Source organism: Dermacentor silvarum, chromosome 1 (assembly GCF_013339745.2).
Source record: "Dermacentor silvarum isolate Dsil-2018 chromosome 1, BIME_Dsil_1.4, whole genome shotgun sequence".
Taxonomy (NCBI): domain Eukaryota; kingdom Metazoa; phylum Arthropoda; class Arachnida; order Ixodida; family Ixodidae; genus Dermacentor; species Dermacentor silvarum.
The window spans coordinates 218,698,716-218,724,097 of NC_051154.1; the positions used below are offsets into that span (position 1 = coordinate 218,698,716).

The 25,382-nt window shown below is 46.3% G+C and overlaps 1 protein-coding gene across 1 annotated transcript in view; it reads left to right on the forward strand.

The window, feature by feature from the left end:
- The window catches only part of LOC119451477 (cholesterol 7-desaturase nvd-like), a 66,424-nt gene that overhangs the window by 33,577 nt on the left and 7,465 nt on the right, over window positions 1-25,382 (forward strand). Inside the window, exons 6-8 of the mRNA XM_049659979.1 lie at window positions 13,412-13,535; window positions 16,729-16,917; window positions 22,193-22,506. Coding sequence (XP_049515936.1) covers window positions 13,412-13,535; window positions 16,729-16,917; window positions 22,193-22,506 — 627 coding nt within the window. The remainder of the gene's footprint in view (window positions 1-13,411; window positions 13,536-16,728; window positions 16,918-22,192; window positions 22,507-25,382) is intronic.

Genomic DNA, 25,382 nt, shown 5'->3' on the forward strand with positions numbered 1-25,382 from the left:
CTTGTTCATCAGTAGTTTATCAGCAGCGCGTCACGGTGAAAAAATACGTTGGAAACATAACGGCGCCGTTGTTTACAAAGAAGGCTTGCTTAAGACCTTGTGGTAATGTGTCGCGCGGAGTGCTAACACAAAATAGTGCGGCTGTTGTTGACCGAAGAAGCCACAATTGAAAGCAAGCATGGGATACATTGGATTCACGGAGGACATACGCGAGAAGTCTTCGTAATATCAAAGCATAGGAGGACAAAGGGCTGGCGCAGAAGCCCCGGTGATCGCTAATGGTAGAGGGTTCAGTAAAACCGCTGTGCATATATTATCCAGGACGCACAGACTATGGGCAAGTGAGAAAAAGAACACAGGACAGGAGTCATGTATTCTATAAAGAGCGCATATACTCGTCTATGGTTAAACCATACACACCCGCCGTGGTTGCTCAGTGGCTATGGTGTTGGGCTGCTGAGCACGAGGTTGCGGGATCGAATCCCGGCCACGGCGGCCACATTTCGATGGGGGCGAAATGCGAAAACACCCGTGTACTTAGATTTAGGTGCACGTTAAAGAACCCCAGGTGGTCCAAATTTCCGGAGTCCCCCACTACGGCGTGCCTCATAATCAGAACTGGTTTTGGCACGTAAAACCCCATAATTTAATTTTAAACCATACACAAGCATACTATATACGTATACGTACCTTAATACTGTCAGGTAGTAGTGACGCTGAAGTAAACAGTCGTAAAACTGCGTATGACGAAACTGATTCTTTATTGGGCGAACCTGTGCCCACAAAAGCGAGCTACACTCGAAGCACAACGAAAGCGGAAACACAGTCGGCGATCGTCGAAAATCTGATCAGCGGCGAAACGCGTCGGCTTTTATACATGAGTCATCGAAGGTTCCGGAATAATCCCTGGTACCCGCGTGTCTTCCAGAAAGCTCTAGACAATTCGCGTCGCTCATACAATCAGATTACATGAGCGTCGGTGAGAAGAGACAACGGATATAAGCATCGATAACGTTAGAGAAACTTCCGATACATTCAGCCGCGTCCTGCGCCTAGCGATAACGTTTAACATTTGTTAGCCGATGAAAAGCGGTCGCCGGTGAAAGATAAACACGTATACGTGTCAATACCGTCTAGCCTGCGAGCGCATTCTTATACCAGCAGCTTGGCTGTCGAATGACGCAGGGTGCATCGGCTGCAAAAAAATAAAAAAAGAGCCACGAAGTTTGTTTTCACGGCGTTAAAGCAAATGCCATGTTCCCACATCGTGAAAAGCGCTTAACATTGCTAAATTACGTGTTTATCTTTAACACCCTAAAATCGCTTTGAAGTTGGTAATACCTATTTTTAAAACCCGTAAAAAAACATCAATAAGGAAATGCATTCTGGGTTATCGAAATCTTGAAATGCAGGCAAACGACGTATTTATAAAATATATGTACTTACAAATTGTGCCCGCCTTGCTCAGCAAGAGAGCTTGCACGACTTTATTCTGTGCATCTGCGGAAGATTTCTGTTGGAAAACTTTCAAAGTAACTTTTAACGCACTGCATATGATGCAAGAAACAGGAAGTTGTGATTGTAGTTCATCGCTATAGAAGCTTGTGCGGCAGGTCGGTGGAACTGCGGTAGGGATTGTTACCATTTTATGGAGCCCACCAAATTCTCAACCACATCGCGGACGTCCTGGTACGTGATGACCTGCTTGTTGAGCTTGAGTTGGCACTCTTGTACGTGGAGAACTGCCTGTTCTTGGCAGAAGTGTGACAGCGGCTGGCGCATTAAGCGACACTATGCTCTCACGCTTGATGATGAACTCCAGCAGTATCGAGGCAGTCTGTGAAATCTGAAAACGAGCAGATACACATAGCATTCAGTTAACAACGACTATTTTCGAACTGTGAGGACATGACCACAGAATGCCTCCCCAGTGCCGCTTTCAGGGCGGTAACTTCCTGGAGACTCCTCTCAATCGACTCCCGCATTATAGTGGCAACTGTACTAACGGCTGCGCACCCATGTCGCGTCATACTCCCTGGCGAGCCCCTTTGCTGTATATAAACCAACTCCTGCGCACGAATGCCACTTTGAACCTCTAATTTGCTTATGCTTTTAACAGCGGAGCTGTTTAAGCTCTTGGTTAGGCCGGGTAGTGCGAACAAAAACTGTGGGCCGATCTTGGAGGTAGTGCAGAAAGGGCCCAAGCGCAACGGCGCACACCGCCGTGGAGAACAACAACAGGCATTACAGGAGGCAGTAGACGTCGTAGCAAGATACGCGGAGACATGCATACAGCAATGCGCGCCGGAGAATTCGGAGCTACTCATAATCGAGAAGCGCTCACGAGGACGATCAACAGCCCCGACACCAACCATCCACCTGCGAATAGGTCCTAGAGAACTTACCAAGGTAGACAGACTTCGTATCCTTGGCTTATACTTACAAAAGGACGGGGGCGGAGGATACGCCATACAGAAGCTACAACACACGACCACGCAGATATTGCGCATGATGCTATGAATTGCCAGCAGAAAGAGGGGACTTAAGGAACAGGACCTGATCCGACTAGTTCAGGCTCTGATTGTGAGCCGCATTGCGCACTCGGCACCATATTTAAATTTAAGTACAGCGGAAGTGGAGGTACTCGACCGGCTGCGCTCGGACTCCCAGTCGGGACGGCTGCTTTTCGCCTCGAGGAGACAGGGGTGTACAACAACGCACGGGAAATCATAGAGGCCCACCTGTACGCCAGAAAGAAAAGCTAGTACGCACAATAGCGGGACGCTGCGTCTTGGAACGTCTTGGTTATTCCGTACGGAAGACCAGCGCACTGACAAAAATCTCAACCCGAATACAAGAAACTATGCACGTTTCACCGATTCCCAGGAACATGCACCCAAACTTCCACATCGGACGGCGACAAGCCCGAGCGCAGGCGCTCGCGAGAAATTATGAAAACCGCCCCAACGTCTTGTACGTAGACGTGGCCAGCACTGCAAGAAGCACCGCATTCGTCACCAGCGTAGTCGACAATCGCGGCACCGAAATAAATGCGTCTTTGGCTTCCAGGGTGAGCGCTGCGGAGGCAGAAGAACTAGCGATAGCGTTAGCCATCACGACGAGACCGCACTGGGATTGCGTCATAGTTCTGACGGACTCTCAGACGGCATGCAGCAATTTTTCCTGGGCCGAAATTTCCACGGCTGCACATCGCAGTCTGAATGAAGCGCACCAGCTCCCACCATACATAAAAATCGTGTGGACTCCGGTACATGAGTCCTTACGCGGCAATCAGCAGGCATACGCCTACGCCCGAGCGTATGCACACCGGGAGCCGAGCATTTCCATCCAGAGCACATACCATTAACCTACACGCACATCCTACAACACTGTCGCCTTTCACGAAGAACACTACCGCCGTCTGGCAATGCTCTGACGCGAGAGGAAGCCGTAATATGGTGAAAACTCCAAACAAACACATATCCACATTTGAGTCTTTACCACGCCATACACTCTGCGTTGTATTCCTATAAATGCCCAAACTGCGATCAATGCGCAACGCTTTACCACATGGTATGGGCTTGCGCAAACACACCACAGCTCACACCTATAACACACCCCACCGCACGACAATGGGAGGCGGCGCTGTCCAGCTCCGACTCGACGGACTAGGTCAACCTGGTCAACCGAGCGAGAATAGCACCTAAGGCCACTGGACTCCTGGACTGAGCGGACCACCCACTGTAGAGCAGAGGAGCTACCTACGCTGGCGTGCTCTTTTGCATACAGTTTATTCTCTCTCTCTCTCTCTCTCTCTGTGTGAACTAGCGAAGCTGTTAAAGCTCGAGGATTGTCTGTCGAGTGTACGCTGCAAAACATCCGCCTCGCGATGACGCCAACATGCGTCGCCTAGCAACGCTTCGCCCCAACTGCGGCGACCGCGCCAAGCCTCGCTAAAGCTGCTTGAGCCGTGACGCTATCGCGCGCGCCGCATCGCTTCACCTTAGCTTTGCTGAACCGTGACATCACCGCGCCGTGCGGAGTGGTTGCCGCGGCTGCGCAGACATGGAGCTAAGCCGTGACGTCACTGCGCCGACCCACGGGATATATAGCTCCGCGTCGCCACCGCGGCGACACCAAAGCCTCGTCGTCTCCGCGCCGAGCTCATCGCCGCGAAGATGGGGCGGCCGAAGAAGAGCGTCACTCCCGAAAAAGAGGAATCGCGGTGCGAAAGCCGCCGCGCCACTACGCGAGAGCGAGTGAGACGACTTCGGTCCGATCCCAAGTATCGTGCCGCCAAAGCGGCGGCGAAACGTCGGTGATTCGCAGAAGATCCGGAGTTACGAGCCCGCGAAACGGAGCAAAATCGTTTGAGCGTCAAGAAGCGCCCAGATATTTTAATGACCGAGTGTTCGTTGCTCCTTGGGCGGTCGATAATTTCGTGGTGATCTTGCGCAAAACGTGGCCGAGTCTCGAAGCATAACCTCGCAAAAACTTGGCCGAACCGAGATAAAGCAAGGTGGAGTCACCAGCTTCGTTGTTTACCCAGTCTTCACACTACTAGTGTGAAGCTGCCCCTAATGTTTTTGTACTTGTTCAGCGAAGCCTGAATTTTTCTTGTGCAACTCTGCTTGTGTTCCAACTGCTCGCAATTTTTTCCACTTGTTATGTTCCTGTATTTAAATTCATGCCACTGGCTTCGCTTAAAATAGCTTATTTGCCCTGCGTGCTCGTTGCGTCAGTCTCGTGTACTGATGTACACGTCGCAATTTCCCCATCTCGAGGCTACGAACATCGTATCGCTCACATCTCGTCGAGGAATTGATGACACACAGCGTCATTTCCTGAAGCGATAAACCACAGGATAGAAATCGGCTTCTTTTATCGCAGCACTTAGTTATTTTTGTTTATTGCGGTGCCTATTGCTGGGAAGCCAGCATGGCGATCATCATAACCGGTGGCCTCTAAAACCTTGCGAACCGCAAGTGAACGTATTACCGTTTTTTTTTTTCTGGTAGGAGACAAGCGATAGCAAAATTCCACTCTTTTCTGTCTAGTAAACTATAGCTAGGTGTAAACTGACTTTACTAGACGGGATACTAGTAAAGATCTACTATCTACAGATTCGCTGCACATCAGCGTTACTCCTTTTGTATGTGCCAACAAAAAATCCTACACAATGTCGTACTTAGGCTCCGTCAACGCACTCTATAGAGCTGCCAAGTGCAGTGCACCCACTTCGTTCTCTCCCCCCTTATAAAGATTTAGAGGGACACTAAAGGCAAATATTAAGTCAAGCTAAAGTGATAGATTAGTTAGTGCTCGATAACGTCTAACACAATCAATACAAAGTGCAAGTGTGAAAAGCACAAAAGACAAAAAACATACAACGAAGTGCTATGTGACTAGTTTAGCCATTTGCATGCCATAGCCAAGTGTGGAGGGTTAAGTAAACTTTAGTACGCCCTAAGTAGGTGGGCCCGAAACTTCTTAAACCTACGCTCGCTCAGCCACTGTTTACATTGACAATAAATTTATGGTAATGAGTGTCAAGGCGGTTTCATTCACAATTGTAGGGTTGCATTCCGCTTTGCCACATGTTCTGAATTTTCTTGATGTAGGCGCATCTTTGTTTGTAGTCTGCAGTATCGTGACGAACAAAAAAGAAATGTGTGTGTGTTTGTGTGCGTGTACAAGTCGTGATAATGAGTATGCACAGATGAGAAGATGAAGCGTAAATATAATGCTCACAGTATATATATATATATATATATATATATATATATATATATATATCGATAGAGAGAGAGATAGAGAGAGAGAGAGAGAATCAAAAGTTGCAGGACACTTTATGTTTTGTATTAAGGCTAAGGTTCGGGACATGTGCCTGTACATGCGAGTATATCGATCCGTATGACATTTCGGGCTCACTATCCCAGCAGCAATGTCGAAGCAACAGCCCCCGTCGTACAATTAACGCCGTTCTGCTCGGCGGCGCGCACTCTACGGTCGATGGCCTCTCGTCAGCAGTTGTTAAAGATGCCGCCTTTGAGCAACGCTCAGTTCGTGCTTGGCAGATAGAGTTCCTGGCCCACTGACATGGTCTGCCTCATTTACATCACGAGAGAGAGGGAGAGAATTGGGAATGCAAAGCATTGAGCAGAAACCGGTTTACCTGAGTCAGTGAGATAACAGTGACCATTTGCTAGAAGCTTTCCCAATCACAGAGCTAAGTAGTTACTCGTCTCTTTCTTTTTGTTTCTATTTTATTCTGCTGTCTTTCGGGTTTTGGGCAAGACAGGGGCCCACCGGCTGTTTTGTTCCTTCTTATGGTGCAGGAATTCCTGTAGCATTTGCTTAACCGCTCTAAGCAGCCGTCGCAGCTCCAGCGTGCCACCAGACGCTGTGGCGCCTACTGTGAAAAGGGAAAGTGACGATGACAGCGCTGGCTGGACGGTTGATCGTGCGTGCAACCTATAGCCACGGCGCATAATGAGCGCTCGGAGAAGGCGCGTAACCGACCATTGTCGGTCAAATCACGCACCCGCCTATTCTTTACCGCTACCACGAGTTCACGGCTCAATAAAGAAACCGACGGAACGTGAGAGACGTCATGGTGTTGGTCGAGCCCGATGTCCTCAGGATGCGCGGCACGCGGTCATGGGCTATTCAAAAACTCCTGAAAGAGTGAGAGCTGCGCAACATGGACAGAAACACCATCGATGTCATCCAGGGTACAAATCACCTTGCGGAGGGGAAGACCGCGGTTTTGCACTAAGGGGTTACGTGTAGCTAAACCGACATGGTGTCGAAACAACACTGCAGAGGCACGCGTCAGCAGAAATTTAGCGCAGAAGCATCTCGGTCGGTTTCCGACTGGAGCGATCAAAACGGGGAAGCGTTACTAATCGAAGAAAGTAATTGAAGCCATGCACGTGTTAGCTCTTCGGACGTGTCGTTACAGTAGGGGCTGGAAAAATAATAAAATTAAGCATACCTATCAGTAGAGGCATTAATGTTCTTATCTAAGGTCGTTTATATGTACTCGACAGCGTAGTATTATAATAAAAATAATCAGGCTGCCTTGTTCATCCGTACTCGTTGCTCCTTGCTCACAACATTTGTGAGTAAGGAGCATGGGAAACCGATACCTGCTGGTTTCACTTTCCAGTGAACACCGCTACTCCAGTGCTGTCCGCTCCGGTGTCGGCGTTGGTCGCAGTTATCGGCTCACCGTCGGCGCCGGAAGACGGTGCCAACTGTTCCCTCAGCCTCTCAGACATGACGCACGCCGGTGGTTCCGCCTCTCCGAGCCACTGAACCACTCTCGCGCAGCGATTGTTATCGAGGGAGAAAAGGGCTGCTCCCACTGTCGCCGGCTTCTGTCAGTCGGGGCTCTTGGTGTGGTCCAAGCGATGTGCCATGGATGGCTCCGGGACGTTCGGACGAAGCTTTGACCGCCGGCCCCAGAAGACGAGTGGAAGCGCGATCTCTTTCGACGCTCATGCTTTCGCTACGGCTACCACTGTTGCGCTCGTAGCCGTCGGCGTTTGTTATTTTTGGCACAAGAAGAGGGTGGTCAGCGATTCCCGAAAGGTGCGTAACTTTGCTCCGCTAACGATCGAAACGGCGTTTTTTTTTTTTTTTTTTGTGCGCGTGAAGACATGTTTTTATACGCACAGTCGAGTGCACAGCCATAACAGTAAGGCTGTGGACTCGGGAACATTGAATGTCCGGGCGCACATGCAGTCTCAATCGCGTCGGGTGCTACCACAAGCCGTATAGGTATACAGCTCGGAGGGGAAGGTGTTCTTTGTCTACTAACGCAAGTTTGCCTAAATATGCGCGACATAGACAGTAACGAGAAAGCAGTCAGAGCTGTCGGGTTGCTCACAACTGAGATTTCTTTGAAATAGGCACGCATTATACGCAGTAATAAAGCGCACAAAAGCAGGACGCACAAAACAAGAATCCATGTCGTGTTTTTCTTTTTTTTTTCTGCACTGTCTCATTTCGGTTATCTAAGTTGTGCCTTATAAGTTACCAGCTACAAATGAACCGTAGTAACATCACAAGTAATTTTATTTGCACCCTTTTCTTGGGATATCAGGACAGTCAAACAATACTTTAGGTTGCTGCATGGGCCTAAAACATCAGCGTAGCAACACTGCACTGACCAGCCATCGACCAAATTCTTGATCAGCTGTTTTTGTGCCGTGGTTGTACACTCGCTCTGGGCTTTGTAGTTCGGCGTAGGCTCTATACGTAGGTTTCATTTCGGTGTCACAACTATAAGTTTTGTATGGTGATAAAAAAAGAAGGAAGACCGCGATGCTGATTTCAGGGCGCATTGGTAATTGCTCTCTTGTTATAGTCTTTAATTGTATGTGTGTGTTGCTGTATGTGTGACGTTCGCCATGTTCTTGTGTGTTTGTGCGCTGTATCTACATGTTACACTGCTAGAATTAATCGTGAGCTCTTGCAGCAGCTGGCTGTTTCCAATCATTGCATATACGTGTGATCATTTTAAGTTTTACATAATTTCAGAAACTTGCCTGTTGCAGATAACATAATTCTAGTCTTTCAGCTGGGTTATTCAGGGAGGCGGACATTACCTGGAAGAATAATTGAAAGAAATATTTAACTAAATAACGAAAATTTACTAATTAACTTCTTAATAATTGCTTGCCACAATGACAGTATTTCCAGAATGACACCATTATGGACATAAGCAACATAAAGCTCGCCTTAAAAATGCACTGTTATTGCAGTTACTTTTTTAACAAAACGCTCATATATACATTGAAGCACAAAAGTAACTGGAACGCCCATGTATTTTGGCCCACACTTTGGGAAATATCTCGGAACTGATGTCATCCTATAAATTTACTTTAAGTGGATACGTTTTGCAAGCTCACCGGCTACAATTCTTACATTGCAATGCTTGCCGTAAATTAATTAATGAAGAAGTTAATTAGTTAATTTTTATTATTTAGTTGAATATGTCTTTCGATTTCTTGTGCTAGTAATGCCCGCATTTTTGAATAATCCAGCTCAGGGTCAAGAATTGTGGTACCGGCCAGAGACGATTTTTAAAAATTCCGTAAAAGTTAAAAATGATCACCCCGTATAGAACAGCGGACGTATCGCCTTCAATATCCCGCGTAAGAGTATAACAACTACGTGCAACCATTCACCATGCTCCATCAGACGGCAAACCCCTTTAAAAGTCCGAGAATGTGTAGCTTCGTGCTGCCTAAAAATAAGTTCTCTGTCGGGCTGTCCTACGCGCCTTTGATATCACGATTGATCCAATTTGTTTGCTGAAAACAGCTTTCTCGTGTAATCCTGGAAATGTCGCCTTCCCCCAGAAGGAGGGCATGTGAACCGTGTGCTACGGTGGGCATACCCAGTTGTACAGATGAGGACGGGTCATGATTAGGGACTCGTTTGCTACTGCCTGGCATTGATGCTGTCAGCCCACGCTCACCCACCCAGGTTCATCGTTCGTGGAACCAAGTGAGCAGGGCCAGCCATGTCACCATTAATTTTTCGGGTGTTTGACCACATCTCAGCAGGTTTGAGCACGATTCTATGTACGTATTTTAACGCGAGAAAACTTGCTTCAGAACCAGTCGACAGTCAGTTTATCTGGCCATTTAGGTACAGCGCTTCTGTTTTGTCCAGCTGAGAATGTTAGCTTCATGATTAGAGCACTTTGCTTAAGCGCTAACATGCTCCCTGTTGAGGGGTGATCAGCGGTAGCCTAATGAAACCAGCACGCGACTACAAATAGAACCTTTCTCTGTGAGAGAAAAACGGGGCGAGCAAAAGGACAATAAAGAGCGGGTAGGACACAGCGCTGCAAAAAGCAGTCGGCTGCCGAGCTAGTTTCCTATCCCGGAAAGGACCAACAAGCTCCAGTTCAGAGTGTATTGTTGCTTTCCTTGCCATGCGTCGTAGGGCGAAGTGAGACCTGCGCGAACACCATGAACGAAATAGTTTGATTGAATTCATTTTTTCTTGCGCTAAGTATAGTAGGACGCCACAGGGATGGAACAGACACTGAAATGAAGGGGACACGAAGTGACACACGGGAGTGACACACGTGTCCGCTTCATTTCAGTGTCTGTTCCATCCCTGTGGCGTCCTACTACACTTAGCGCAAGAAAAAATGAATGCACACCAACTAGCCCAATTCATAGCTCTTATAAAGTTTGATTGAAGTTTGTATGACGGCAGTTCAAAAGTTAGCAACTGGGAACGGGAACATGCTTTGAAAAATGTCCCCTCAGTTGTGTCCTATGCTTGAGTGGTGCCTTTTGTGCTATTTGTCTAAGCATAATTATGCTTGTTCCAAAGAGGCCGAATTAACAAAGGCTACATTATCGCATTATCGCCATTATTTGCGAGAAACTCAATACTGAACTCTAGTTTGCGCAATTCCTTAGCTGTTCGGAATGAACGTTGGGCAAACTTCTCAAAGGGAAACCTTCGTTTCAATGTCTGTAGTGCCGAGTTTGTTGACTAAAACTAATACAAAGGGCAGCAACCGGCAGGACCTCAGCTTCGGTAAATGCGCATTTATAACCTTCACACGTTGTAAAAACAACAACGCCGTCAAGTTGCGGATGCCAAAAACGCCTTCAAGATAGAAATCAGAAGTGTCGCTGCGCTTGCTTCAGTTCTTTTATCAACAATTCTGTAAGAAAACAAAAGTATTCAACCTATATTAACATCGTATCTGCTATATGGTAGAAGCCGAAGTAAGTTATTAAGCTCAGACTGGAAAGCAGCCCCTCGTGCGACTATAAAGCAGCGTTCTATCAACTCGATAATCACATGAATGCTTAGACAAATCGCGCCACACGACATTGGTTTTATTATACCAATGTATACCGTTGCATGTGGACTCTCCTGAAACGTGGTGAATTATCTATCTAGCTAGGGCACGTTTATGTGAAGTGTAGACGTAAGAGGTCCTTGAGAGGTAAGTTGCGTCAATCGAGTACCCGCACGCAACGTCTCAACACAGGCACAGTGCATCACGAGGAGGCTGACAACGCAAAAACCGACTCTACTTCATTGGATACATCTTGCCTCTGTGAATACTCTGATCTGTATGATTACAGAAGATTAGGAGAAGTTACACGCCAAAGTCTATGCTATATACACAATGGGAGACATTGTATTCCCAAGGACTCGGACAACTGGAGGTGGAGTATAGCATATACTCTTCTTGTTTCTTGTGGTTGGACATGAAGGCTATTCTGGTATATTTTTTGTCTTTTTTTCTAATGCGGTGTTGATATTTAACTTTTTTGTGGGGAGTAATGTGTTTCACGTTAGTTTGCTCAAAGGTCATTCATATTAACCTGCGTTTGTAATTAGATTGTGCTTATTATCTTTCGTTTTTATTACCGATGCTGTAGTTTTTAGAGCTGTGTAGGTTAGCTCAGGCTTTTTGGTATAATTCTAGTGAAGGAATAGCGACAGAATCACTGCAATGCTTATACAGCCTACAACATTACCAAAAGCAAGCCAAGCTCCAAAACACTCAAAAGCAAGGACAACGTTATCAGTATCGGCGCTTGTGTTCGCGTGTTCTTTCGTCTTTTCGTCTTCCTTGTTGCGCCATTATTTTCCCTCCTTTCAATAACTATTTGACTTGCGCATTATCGCGTTGTCCCATCCTTGCTCAATCCTACTTTGTGGTCACGTGCCACCGCAGAGAAGCATCGTCATCATCAGCACGTCCACTGCAGTATGAAAGCGCCTCTTTAGCGGTCTCCAGTTTACCTGTCATGCAGGAGTGGACTCCATCCTGATGGAGTCCACTGATGGTGTGTCATTTCACATCATCTGATTCTCTGTACTCGTCGACCACATTTGCGTTTCCCTGATAGCCATTATCTTACTCTAAGAGACCGCTCGTTATTTGTTCAACCAACTGCCATTGCCTGCTTGACTACATTTCCTTTTCGCAACCTCAAATTGAATATCAGCTACACCTGTTTTTTCTCTAATCCATCCTGTCCTGTTCCTATCTCTCAGTTACAGCAACCTTTTACCACTTCATCTCTCGTTGCGCGGTCCTAAGTTTGTTCTCCAGGTTCTTTCTTATCCTCCATTATAGTAGTGTACATTTCCGAATGTGCGAAAAGGTCTCCATGGTTAGTGGTGAAGAAAGCATGAAGGAGCAGAGCGCACAGAATAATGTTCTTAGCATGCAGATCTCCACAAAGTCTTAAGGGTAAGAAGTTCGACTTTACTATTTGCTGCGTTCCTAACATTGTTCAAAGGCACTGAAGCTAGCACAAAAATCAACATGGTTGTGTCCCCTGTGGCCCCTGTGCGCATAGATCATTATCGTGCGCATCTGGAACGCCGGCCTATACAGTTGTCACACTACAAGCCCGTCAAGGCACTCCTGAACTTTTTACGTTCCAGTTCCCTATTAGAGAGACGATAGTGCTAATGGACGTTCCCAGCCTCCTCTAATTTTCTTCATGCCTTTGCTTTTTCTCTCCGCTATTCTTTCCGTCTTTGATTTCCCCTTACCCTTCCCCCAGTGCAGAGTAGCAAACCAAAATCTGATCCGGTTGAATCCCGGCCTTTCCCACCCCGTTTATCTCTCTGTTTCGTGTCCATATAGAGGATAGTATCTAGAGTTTAGTACAGGATAGCGATAGCAGAGCCAAACACAGCCTTCAACGCTCTACTTCAGGCAGCAGTTTAGTGACCCATCCTTTAGCATCCTTTAGGGTCGCCGCCACCCTAAAGCGGTGACTGCTTCTGCCTTGCTTTGTGGTGTCGTCCAGAATATTTCACGAGGTGTCAGCACAATGTACTACCCGTCGAGGTCCCTTTTAGCCATTCGACGAAGTCCGAATTCGCTTGGACGTAAGAGGGTAGCATTAGAAAAAAAAATTAATCCCCATTTTCTAATTAAAACGCCAAGCACAAATTCCGACGCCCGTATATTAGCAGATCACTGTGCGCATTACTACGAGGTTGACCACCGGTACGGATTCAATTTGCTTATAACGCCTATTGCTGCTATCAGTGGCCGGCACCTGAACGCGGGTCAATGGGGTAACGCTCTTACTGGAGCCCATTTTTGCGACTACGCGTCCTGTTGTTCTTTGAGAGTTCCAAACCTCTGCTCGCTGAAGGCGACGTTCTCTTCACGCGATACAGGTTTGGAGCGCCTAGACTTTCACAGGAGCCTCATCAGTTCATATTAGTTCAAGATATTGTACTTAAGTGATGGCTCGAGAGCCTATCTCCACGTGGTCCAGCAGCAACTGTGCTTATGGGTTCAATGACGCAGGAATTTTGTTACAAAGTTTCTGAAAGTGAAGTGATAGTGACAAGGCATCTGTATTCAACGCCATTGTTGACTTTTCAGCCTATGCGTACACGTACAGCGCGAGCCTTTAAAAACTCGCCACCCGTTTTTCCGAACGGATGGATCCCAGTTCTTGAGTCTGCGCAGCTTCAGACAGGCGAAGTGAAGGCTCTCAACGTCATCGGTGAGTTGCTCTTACTCCTGCGCATACTTGGGAGTTGCGATAAAGAGATTGTGAATGTCCTGTAACACGGCAGAGGGCTGAGCGAGTATTATAGGGCAGACCCAGACTCGCTCATGTGAAGGGGAAGATAGTCATGTAGCTTTATAAGAGAGAGGCCTATGAGTTTTTAAGGCGGGTTTACACAATCTGCCTAAGCTCCAGCTCAAGTTCGAATTTTACGGAAGGTCAAACCTTAGTCCCACTCGGTGTTTTCATATAGAACTTATAGGCAGACCTACGTGACAACACTAAAAAGCCAGAAAAGAAACAGCCGAGTGCACGAAACTTCGCTATCGCAAGTATTTTTTCTTACTGGCTGACCACTTTCGGAAAATTCATGTGCGCTCTCCCGTAATCTCTGGCGCCAGCTCTTACAAACTGTCCAAGTGTGTGAAACACTTTGCGCATCACTATGCTAGGGAAGGTACCCAGCCAATGACACAGTTTATGCAACGAAAACCTTCGTGAGTGTGACTATGGGTATACAGCTCAGCAACCTCGAAAATGTATTAAATCGAGATCGCACACACCATCCCCACCACAGAGGCCGCATTTTTATGGGAGAGATATGTAAAATCGTTTGTGTACTTAGATTTAGGTCCACATTAAAGGAGATCAGAATTAATCCGGAGCACCGTGATCCGGGGTTACCCTCATATGGCATGCCTCATGATCAGGGCGCGAATTCACAAAAAACTTCTTACGCTAAAATTGTTCGTAAGAAAGAATTTCAGCCAATCCGGATGCAAGACATATTATTGTCTGAGGCGGCCGGCCAATGGCAAACAACACTTACGAAAGAAAAGCTTTGTGAATATGGCCCCAGGTCCCGTATTCACAAAAAAGTTCTCACGCAAAAACTATTGATTGACCTAATAGTTCCGTGGAAACTCACTAGGTGGAGTGAAGTAATTAAATGGAAAATGAGACATCCACACAATCGTAGCAATTGCTACAAAGGAAACCCATACGGAAATAGTTTGAAGCGCAAATACACAGACACAAAAGAGCACATGAGACACAGACGAGCGCAAACTACCAACAAGGTTTATTGACCACCACACGTGTTTATACTATGTTCACCATTACCGCTGCACATGCGCACAATGCCTTCTAAGAAAGGACAGCTCTTTATCGGACAGGTGTACAAAAGGTGTGCTGATACAGGCTGAGCCTAATGAAGATATCTTTTCAGCTTGTATTATCTCACGGGTGAGCCTATGGTCACTTCTGCTGACAACAGCACACTTTTCAAAAAGAAGTTTACATTGACAGGAACTGCAGTGCATCGCCAACCAAGCATAACAGAGCAGTGCTGCGCAGTTTGGAAGGCAAGCGTGTGGCAAAAGTCTTCCTTTACGTTGACGACTACATTGTTTTCCTTGAGATAGGTATTGATGAGATGCAGGAAAATGCGCTTATTGTTCTCGAGACGTTTAAAGACTGTTTTAAGTCCCTTGAATTGACGCATGAAATGCCCCGTAACAGTACTCTTAAGTTTCTTGATACTAAGATTGTTTTTAGATCGGACAAAATCTGTTGGTGCCAGGAACGCGAAGTAATAAGCCGATTTTGCCCTATGCCTCGGCACATTCTAAACTGGTTAAAAGCGGAATCATCAATTTATGTTTTTTGAATGCAGGTAAAAAATTGTGTTCGCATAAGATGCAATCAAGTCTTCGCTACCAGGTTGAGCGATTGTTACAAGTAGGATACCCGTTGCATGTGCAGTGTTCTGTTGCAGAATCTTTGCTCCGAAGATTGCGCATGGAGATTAATCGGTCACAGGTTTCATCCCCCAACACGCATCAGAAAGTGGCTGTCATCTCTTATATTCATGGGCTGTCACATAATATCAAAAAGATTGCAGGCCGCTCGAAAGTTAATGTTGTGTTTTTGGCACCACGAAAGCTCATTAAATTCTGCAATCAGAGGTACGTTCGTAATCAAAGAGGCAGCAATAAGCAGCACGAAGACCCTTTTGTTCACTGTACTACTAATGTATACTTCCCGCTAACATGTGGCAAGCAATACATAGGGCAGACGGGGAGATGTTTTAATGAACGATTAAAAGAACACGCGCTAAACGTAAAGAAAGCGGCACGTGATGGTTGGTTGGCGATGTACTGCAGTTCCTGTCAATGTAAACCTCTTTTTGAAAAGTGTGCTGTTATCAGCGGAAGTGACTAGGCTCACCCGTGAGATAATACAAGCTGAAAACATATCTTCATTAGGCTCAGCCTGTATCAGCACACCTTCTGTACACCTGTCCGATAAAGAGCTGTGCTTTCTTAGAAGGCATTGTGCGCATGTGCAGCGGTAATGGTGAAAATAGGATAAACACGTGTGGTGGTCAATAAACCTTGTTGGTAGTTTGCGCTCGTCTGTGTCTCATGTGCTCTTTTGTGTCTGTGTATTTGCGCTTCAAACTATTTCCGATGTACAACCAACAGGCCCAAATCGCTACAATTCTGAATCCCATACAGGTTCTCGAAAGAAAAGCCTCGCAGTTGAACAAAAATTCGTCCTGGCCCGGGACTTGAACCCGGGACCACCGCCTTTCCGGGGCAGCCGCTCTACTATCTGAGCTAACCAGGCGGCTAGCAGATGGCAGGGCAAAGTCGAATTTATCAAAAACTCGAATACAACTCGACTACAACAACTCAAATAAATGCGACTTGGCCCTGCCATCTGCTAGCCGCCTGGTTAGCTCAGATAGTAGAGCGGCTGCCCCGGAAAGGCGGGGGTCCCGGGTTCAAGTCCTGGACCAGGACGAATTTCTCTTCAACTGCGAGGCTTTTCTTTCGAGGAATCCGCACAGGTTTCCTTTTCAGCAGTTGCTACGATTGGGTGGATGTCTCATTATCCATTTAAAAACTGTTCGTAAGAACAGATGCTAGCCAATCCTGATGCTGGACATATTATTAACGAAGGCGGCTGGCCAATCGAGAACACCACTTACGAAACAAAAGCTTTGTGAATTCGACCCCTGATATTGGTTTTGAGATGTAATACCCAAGAACTTACGTAATTCATTAAAAGAGTTCGCAGATGATTAATCTGGCAAATTTTTACAAACTTGATTTTTTTATGTGTAAAGTTCTGCTATGCTTTAATTTTCGGCTCCATCTGTGATTTTATTTCTTCCTTAAAGGCTTAGAGCTGGTAGCATTCCGCACCGAAGACGGCGTTGCGCATATTATGGACGCTTACTGCCCCCATCTGGGTGCCCACCTGGGGGTGATGGGCCGCGTGGTGGGAGACTGCATAGAGTGCCCGTTCCATGGGTGGAGGTTCCAAGGAGACACCGGCGCTTGCACACACGTCCCATACGCTGTGAAAGGTAAGTCGTGTTTTTTACACATATATATATATATATATATATATATATATATATATATAGGTACTGTAAGAGTTAGAAAATATCATATACATAAAGTGTAACTTGCCATGATAGCTACTGGGGCAGTAGCTTATTGCTGCTGTCGCCTGGGGTCGTATTGTCGATGAGTCATATTCGGCAACGGCCTTCTCTAGTGGCCTCACAACATGCGCGATGCCTTAGTTTAGTGATGCCACGACCTGCTACCATCTGTCCCACCAAAGTACTACTCGACTATACCATGCGACGTAAAAATCAGCGTTACGTCTACAATAAATGTTATTGTATAGAAGACCGTTTCGGTTAATTCATTAGGTTTAACGTTCCAAAGCAACACTGAGGCTATTACAAGCCTCGTAATGAAAAGCTCCGGATTAATTTAGACCAGGTGGGGTCCTTCGATGTGCCTCCAAACCTCAGAGCATTGGTCTACTTGCCTTCCTTCTCCATCTGTATGCGGTAGCCGCGGATCGAATACGTAACCTCGTACTAAATAGTAGATGGACATAGCCACCGTAATACTTAGGCAGTTCACGAATTTTTCTTTGCTACCTCCAAGTATTGCAATAAATCAAACAATCCAAGCATACATGAAAAGTGATATCTTCGAATATAGCAGACTTAGAGTATGACCGCGGTATACAATGTGTGAGGCCAGGTGAGAGTAGGCAGAACGCAGTAATTTACTTATGGTTGCAAGTAGAATGGCGTCACGTAAGTACACCTCTTCTCACAGACGTGCCGAAGACACAGTGCACACAACCACAGGTTCAGTCTCGTCTGGATTAAAAGGCTAAACCAGCTTTTAGCAATATTATCACCACCACTTACCTTGAATCCATGTGGAGCTGACGTTATGGCACAAAAAAAAAATCATAAATCAACCCTTTGGCCACCGCCACCTGGTATCTAACTCATGCCGCTTCTGCAATATGAAGCTGAGAGACCGATGGGTCAACTACAGAGCTGTCGCGCAATACGCTCTCTTAGTACTTCGTGGTAGTTTTCTAGCGTGCACGATACAGACTGATAGTGACAGTGTCGGCGCAACACTTTATGAGGCAACAGGAGGCAGTACGCTCATGCAGGACAGCTGGAATAGTCTAAAACTTGTAAACTCTAAGTTGTTGATGTAATGTGCAACGCAGTGAATGAAAGAGGAAGAAGCTGTGGAGAGGAAAAGGAAATTGGCCGTGGAATAACGTCAGTGTAGGGCATATGAGCGTAGGGATGATTGGTGCTTGCCAACCACGTGGCCTGGTTAATAAAGGTCGCTGAAATGGTCGAAGATATATAATGTGTAGACAATCAGCTGGTGAAAACGACTCTCCGCCGTTGCAGACGCCAGTTAAAACGAAATGAGGCAGAGACCACGCAATAATTCTCACTCGGGACTTTCATTTCGTCACGAAAAACATGCCACTAGAATAACTGTATTTGCACGAATATAACGCGTTTTTTTTTATCACCTCATGCGCGCTGCGCCTGGCTCGGCTCCGCTGCTCACCGTGCTCACCGTAGCCGCTGCCAGTTCGCCTCGCGCAAGAGCGGCGGGCTGGGAGTTGCCTCTGTGCACTCCGCGCCGTCTTTCTTCTTCTGATTGAGAACTGCCGCATCAATTTGGTTACAGCGTATGAATTGCAATCTTGAGCAAGACGATCATTGTTCAAGCGCGTAGTCCAGTAAATCGCGCCCTCGCTCACCGCGCAATCCGCGAAGGGCCTTGCCTCGTTTTATTAGAGAGTTTTAGATTAGGGGGCCCCAACGCTTGCGTCCCCGTAATCTAAAACTCTCTATTATATTGCGCGCGGGGTTTTCTCAAGTGCTGCCTCGGTGGTTGTCACGGAGAGCGACGGCGTTCTCGCTGACATTTGCAAGACCTCCGCACTCGTCCTTTCAGTATATTTTGCAACAGCAGTTCGTAGCAACGATGAATAAAGCCCTGAGGGCATCCGCTCTTATGCGTCGTTGCCTGTTTGATTGCGGCATCACTTCCCGTTATAATCGTAATACATCTATTTTGTCTTTTTCTGAAAGACTGAAAGTCCCTCCTCGCGTTATATTCGTGGACGGTAATCGCCGGTACTTTCTTGTACGTGCTTACTACAGATGGATCGCGAATGTATTGCAGCAGGCATAAGCGGTAGATCATACCATAGGTACCATGACAATTACGTTGTTTATGAATGTAAAGCGGGCATTTAACATTGTCAACCACCTTCATGGGCAACATGGTTTCATTACCATTGGCGTACGTGGTAGAATGCTTCGATAGGTAGTAGATTTATTTACAGGGAAGCTGTATATGGCTACCCCGGCAAATTTTCTGCGTCCGTGCGCATCGCGTCGACAAAGAAACATTTTCGTCTCCAGAGCCAGTTTAAATTTGAATTTCCACGTAACAGAATTACGTTTTCTCGTATGTTCAAATTACAATCCGATGCTATCATGTCGGCAGGTTGTGTGTAAGTCGTATTTTACAATTTTGTGACGTACTTTAGTTTGGGGAATTGAATTAGTGCAATAACGCGCTTGCGTCAGGCGGGGGTCTACTATAGAATGAGGATATATGCTGCACTTCGGCACACCTGCCTGCGCGCGTGACGAACGTGTGCACACGATGTATCTGTCCTTAATTAGTGGGCGCTCTGTCCGTTGCATCGGTTGCGCAGAGTGTGCTGCGACCGTAATTGACATCAGGGCAAGAATGTTAAAAAAATTACAGTGACGTTCACCTCGTGAACGCGGGTTATGCGCAAGCCTATGGACCCCACGAACGTGCACCGCAGCGTCGAAGTGCCAACGCACAGGGTGTCCTTGTCCAGGCACAGAAAGGACTGGTGAGGCAGCGTGTGGCCTACGATTTTCCGCTACTCAACAACTTATTGCCTTCTCAAAAACACGGAATAATTAACTGGTTCGTAGCTTGAGAGTTTGCTTATGACTGTCAACTATGCCATTTAGAACCTTCATCATGGCGGAGCCAAATGGACCTACAGTAGCCGCCCCTTCCTCAATAGGAGCATGGAGGCGTTTTTATCGTGTTTACGTTCGAATTCTTTCTGCACCTGTCGCGGTCGCTCGGTGGCTATGGTGTTGTGCTGCCGAGTGCGAGGACGTGGATTGCACTCCTGGTCACGGCGGCCCTATTCCTGTGGGGCGGAACGCAAGCACGCTGTTGTACTGTGCTTTGGGTGAACATTAAATAAACCCAGGTAGTAAAAATTAATCCCCAGCTCTCCACTATGGCGTTTCGCATACTAATCGTGCAGTATCGGGACGTAAAGCCTCACACTTTAATTTCTAAAATGATATCTGCGGATACAGTGGGATTTGCAAGACACGACATCTTCTTCTCCCAACCACTGTGCAGTCTTTCGTTTTCGATTACAGGCCATGTGCAGGGAAGTGTCGATTCACATCGTCCATGTTGACTTCTTCGTCCACTGCGCATAAATGCGGATATTGTCTGACTGAAAAAGAAGGTGTTTGTACCATTTTTGCTCAAATGGTAATCACCTATATGATTATCACAGTGGAAGCATACATTATTTCTACTAACGGATTAATAGTTCTACATTTATTATTCAATTACTCAGAATACGTCAGTTCTGTCGTCTTTCAGATGGACTGTCTACCATGGAAACAGAGCTACATGCAATATTTTTGGAAGTGACTTCATTTAACACTGGTGAAACTTCCTATGTGGTGTGTTCTAACAAACTCGAAGGTGAATATCCAATATTATGGCACTGTTGCTCGCGGGACCCTAATGCAATAAAAAATCAAGTTTTTCAAAAATAGCTACATGCGGCTGTATCATCAAGGCACCAAACGAAGCTGCAATGGACATGGAAATGTCGGTATCGCATGAAACATTGAAGCCCATAAACTGACTATAGTGATTCACATATTGCCGCTACTATTGCGCCAACAGAATTCACAAGGGCTGATGCCAGAATTGGGACAAAATAACAGTACAAGTCTATAAGTCAAGTTCCTCGACTCGACTCAACCGACAGTCTTTTGCATACAATTGAACCTCATCTGCAGTTCCTATTATCTGCTGGTGCTGGCCGTGACATAGAGTGTGATCCATCGTTTCATGTTGAAAGGAGCGTATGCAGACACCTTTTCATCTCATATACGTCATTTGACGTCATGTACGTCTCATGACGTCATTCCATTCATGGAAGAACGTAGAACACATCCTCATAGGCTCTCCTAAGTTTGAGGAGCAGAGGTGCACTTTGAGGTCAGCAATGAATCACCCCGATGAGCCTGCTTAAGTTTCTTGGTTCATGCAAGTAACTCCTCATTGCAGAAATCGGCTCTTAAAGCCTTAATAAAAGTGATACTTTGTACCAAATCAGCCAGTGTTTTTTTATTTTGTTTCAGCATTTATTTATTTACAAGTACTGCTGTCTTTATGCAAGACATAGCAGGAGCAGGTAAAGATAGTGGATACAATGGTAATACAGAATACCGATAAAGTGGTTATAAAATGCTTTAACTTGTAACATGGTTAGGTAAAAGATTAGTAAATCTGTATGTGTATATTTTATGCAGTTCATTTCCTTCATCAGCTAATTACCAGTGCCCGTATTCACAAAATGCACTTACTCTAGAATAGTTCGTAAGAAAAAATTCTAGCCAATCCTTATACTGGACAAACTATTAGTGGAGCCGGCCGACCAATGGCAAAGTTCACTTACGAACGAGAAGTTTTGTTAATTCTTCTGAGGTATTTTCTTTTTATTACTCACAATTCCATTTTTATTGTTTGCACTTTATTGAGTTACGCACGACCGCAGAGTCACATAAATAGCAGAGTCACTGCACATGTTTTCTTAATGTGTATTCTTTAGTACTCTATTGGGCTCTGCGTGCACTCTTGACAAAACTCGGGTCGAATTTAGAAAGTTTTTTTCGCAAGTGCTCTTTGCCATTGGCTGTTCGCCTTCGCCAATCATATGCCCAGCGTCATCATTGGGTAGAGTTGGCTCTTACGAGCAGTTAGAGCGTAAGAACTTTTTTGTGAATACGGGCCCTGCTGTTTTGCCGCAATGCTAGCACACCCCTTCATATCATCAGTCTTTAATCATTTAAGAATGAAGCCTGCGGAGAAGCCGGCTGCAAAGTAGTTGCCAACATTTTCATTTTCGCCCAGTCAAATCCATTACCTGAATGCTGTTCTGTGCCAAATGACCTATATATATATATATATTTGCTACAGTTCCGGAGTTCGTGAAGGCCACGAAATGGGAGTCACGCGAATCCCTCGGCCTGGTGTTCGTGTGGTATCACGCGGATGGCGCGGCTCCTTCATGGGAGCTGCCGGACGTGGCCGAGATCGAGAAGGGCCTCTGGAAGCAGGAGCACCGCTTTGAGCACATCGTCGAGGCGCACATTCAGGACATCGCTGAGAACGGCGCCGATCTGGGCCATTTTAATCAGATTCATCGTGCCTCGTGCTTCCTAACCAGCGAACAGTTCCAGCGCACACTCGGAGACTCCTGGTGGGGCCGCTTGGTCAACCACTCCTGGCAGGCAAGCACTTTGGTGGTGCTATGCACCGTGTCTATTTGTTTACCTACGCGGGTAGTTACGAACCTGGCACACCTTCCGAAGACCGAGTCGTAAGGGGTAATAAAGTTAGACATAAAGATACCGAACTGCAGCGTCATAAACTATTTTTTGCAGTTTCCTTTGTTTTTAGTAGAATTGCGTGACACCATAAAGACCAGGGCCGGAATTCTCAAAAACTTCTTACGCTAGAATTTTTCGTAACAAGGAATTTTAACCAATCCGGATGCCAGACATATCATTAGCGAAGACGGCGAGCCAATGGCAAAGCGAACTTACGAAAGAAAAGCTTTGCGAATCTGGCCCCAGTGTCTGTATTCACAAAATACTACTTAAGCTATAACTGTTCGTAAGGAAAAATGCAGCCAATCATGATGACGGACATATTAGCAAAGACTGCTAGCCAATGGGAAACAACACTTACGAATGAAAAGCTTTGTGAATTCGGACCCAGGGCTCGAATTCACAAAGCATTCTTCCACTGCAATTGTTCGTATGCTAAAAATTTCATGTGGTTTAGCATTGGTTAACCCTGGTTGTTAGCGAAATCTTCACAAACGTGGCTAGGCCCATTGTCGAGCTGTGGACGAGATGTGGTTTCGCAATGATATACAGACATGTTTGCAATGTATACAGCGTTTATTCAACATTTTTTATGCCTATGAAAACACTGCGATGATCAGTAAAGTAGTGAGAGTTGGTTGCAACTCGCAGCCGGGCCCAACTCTATTCGGGCAACGGCGCCAATGTCTCCGTTCAGGGCTCCGTAAAGGCTTAAATATAGTCCGACGTAGCGTGAACGCCCGCACACGTTATGTCACGTCGGCGAGAACAGCGGCTATAGTTCGACCGATGGTTCGACGTACTGGCGACGCCAACGTAACCGGCCGCGCGGCCGATGCGCTCCGACGCGCCCGGCGTCTACGTAACCGGACACGCGGCCAACGCATTCCGACACGCCCGGCGTCTGATGACACTCGCACGCACGCACGCACGCACGCACGCACGCACGCACGCACGCACGCACGCACGCACGCACATACACACACACACACACACACACACACACACACACACACACACACACACACACACGCACGCACGCACGCACGCACGCACGCACGCACACACACACACACACACACACACACGCACACACGCACACACGCACACGCACACACGCACACACACACACACACACACACACACACACACACACACACACACACACACACACACACACACCGATAACGTCGGACTATAAACGCGCCTTAATGCTCTCTTGTGGTTTGACCTCTAGCTCTCAAGGTGAAAACTGTTGAGTTGCCGATCGGCTGGCCGAGGTAGCGTAATGAAGCGTTCGCTTCAAAATTTCAGCCAATCTTGATGCAAGGCATATTATTAGCGAAGGCGGCCGGCCAATGGCAAGGAGCCCTTACGAAAGAAATGCTTTGTGAATTCGGCTCCGGGGTTCATATTCCAAAAAAGCTCTGCGGAAGAATGGTTCATAAGAGAAAGTTCCAGCCAATCCTAATGCTGAGCGTATTATTAGCGAAGGCAACAAGCCAATGGCCAAGAGCATTTACGAACGAAACGCTTTATGAATGCGGCTTCAAGACCCGTATTCACGAACACCTCTTACGCTAGTACTGTTCGTAAGAGCAAACGCCAGCCAATCATTATGCTGGACATAGTATTAGCGAAAGCAGCCGGCCAATGGCAATGAACACTTACGAATGAAAAGCTTTGTGAATTCGCAAAGCTTTTCATTCGCAAGTGTTCTTTTCCTCTGGCCCATGGCCTTCGCTAATAATATGTCCAGTATAAGAATTGCTTAAATTTTTTTCTTACAAATTCTAGTGCAAGAGCTGTTTGTGAACACTGGCACCATTCCTTTCAGAAAAGTGCGACAGCTTCTTGCGTTCCAGGGCCACCTCTCTATATTCTTACGCTGGAGTACTGGCCCTCTGAGTGTTCAGGACCATCTTACTGTCATGCAACCTGCAGTGCTCCGTAGCACGTTGTTCCCGCGTCGTTTCCTCGGCCGACGTTACACTGCCTACTACTGCAACAAACCTATGTCTTCAGCTAGCAAAGAGTGGAATTTGAACCCTTCCAAGCAGTAATATCCCATCCTCCAGAGCAACCTAGTTTAATCAGCGCAATGGAAGATATACTTTACTACGATTGCCAGCATCATTAGAAACGTTTATATAAACACGCCTAAGAAAGTGGCCGGATCTATGTTATTTTAAATTAGTAATTTGTATGTTTAGTAATCGTTTGCTCTCGGCCGTGCTTGAAGATTCATCGTTGAGAATTAACTTAAGGACAAAAAGGTATTAGGCTCTCCACTCAGAGTTCTGGTGGTGTTTAAGGTACAGCGTCGTGCCCAGGGGAGCTCATCAAGCTTCATACAGAATCAGAATCAAAATTTATTGTCATAAGTTCAGTAATGTTACAGGATTTTGTATGCAGGAGGAGGTCCCATTGTGAAAGACTATGGAGCCCTCCCGTACACAACAATTGTCATAAATAACTAGGCAAAGCAACAGCAGAACATTAATTTATTTATTTCACATACTGTCAATCCCTCATGGGATTATGACAAGAAGGGAAAGTACAATGGTAGGAGATGCGAACAACATAGGTCATGTAAATGCAGTATATATTTACAAGAGTGTTATTGTGAAAGTCTTTGCTGGGCTAGCACAACAAAATTAAGTACACCATCACAGACTCGAGATATGGGTACAACTTACGGTTACCTAGAAATATATCTCGTGTGAAAAAATAAAACAAACCAATTCAAGAAAACGAGTAAGCACACGTGATAAAAA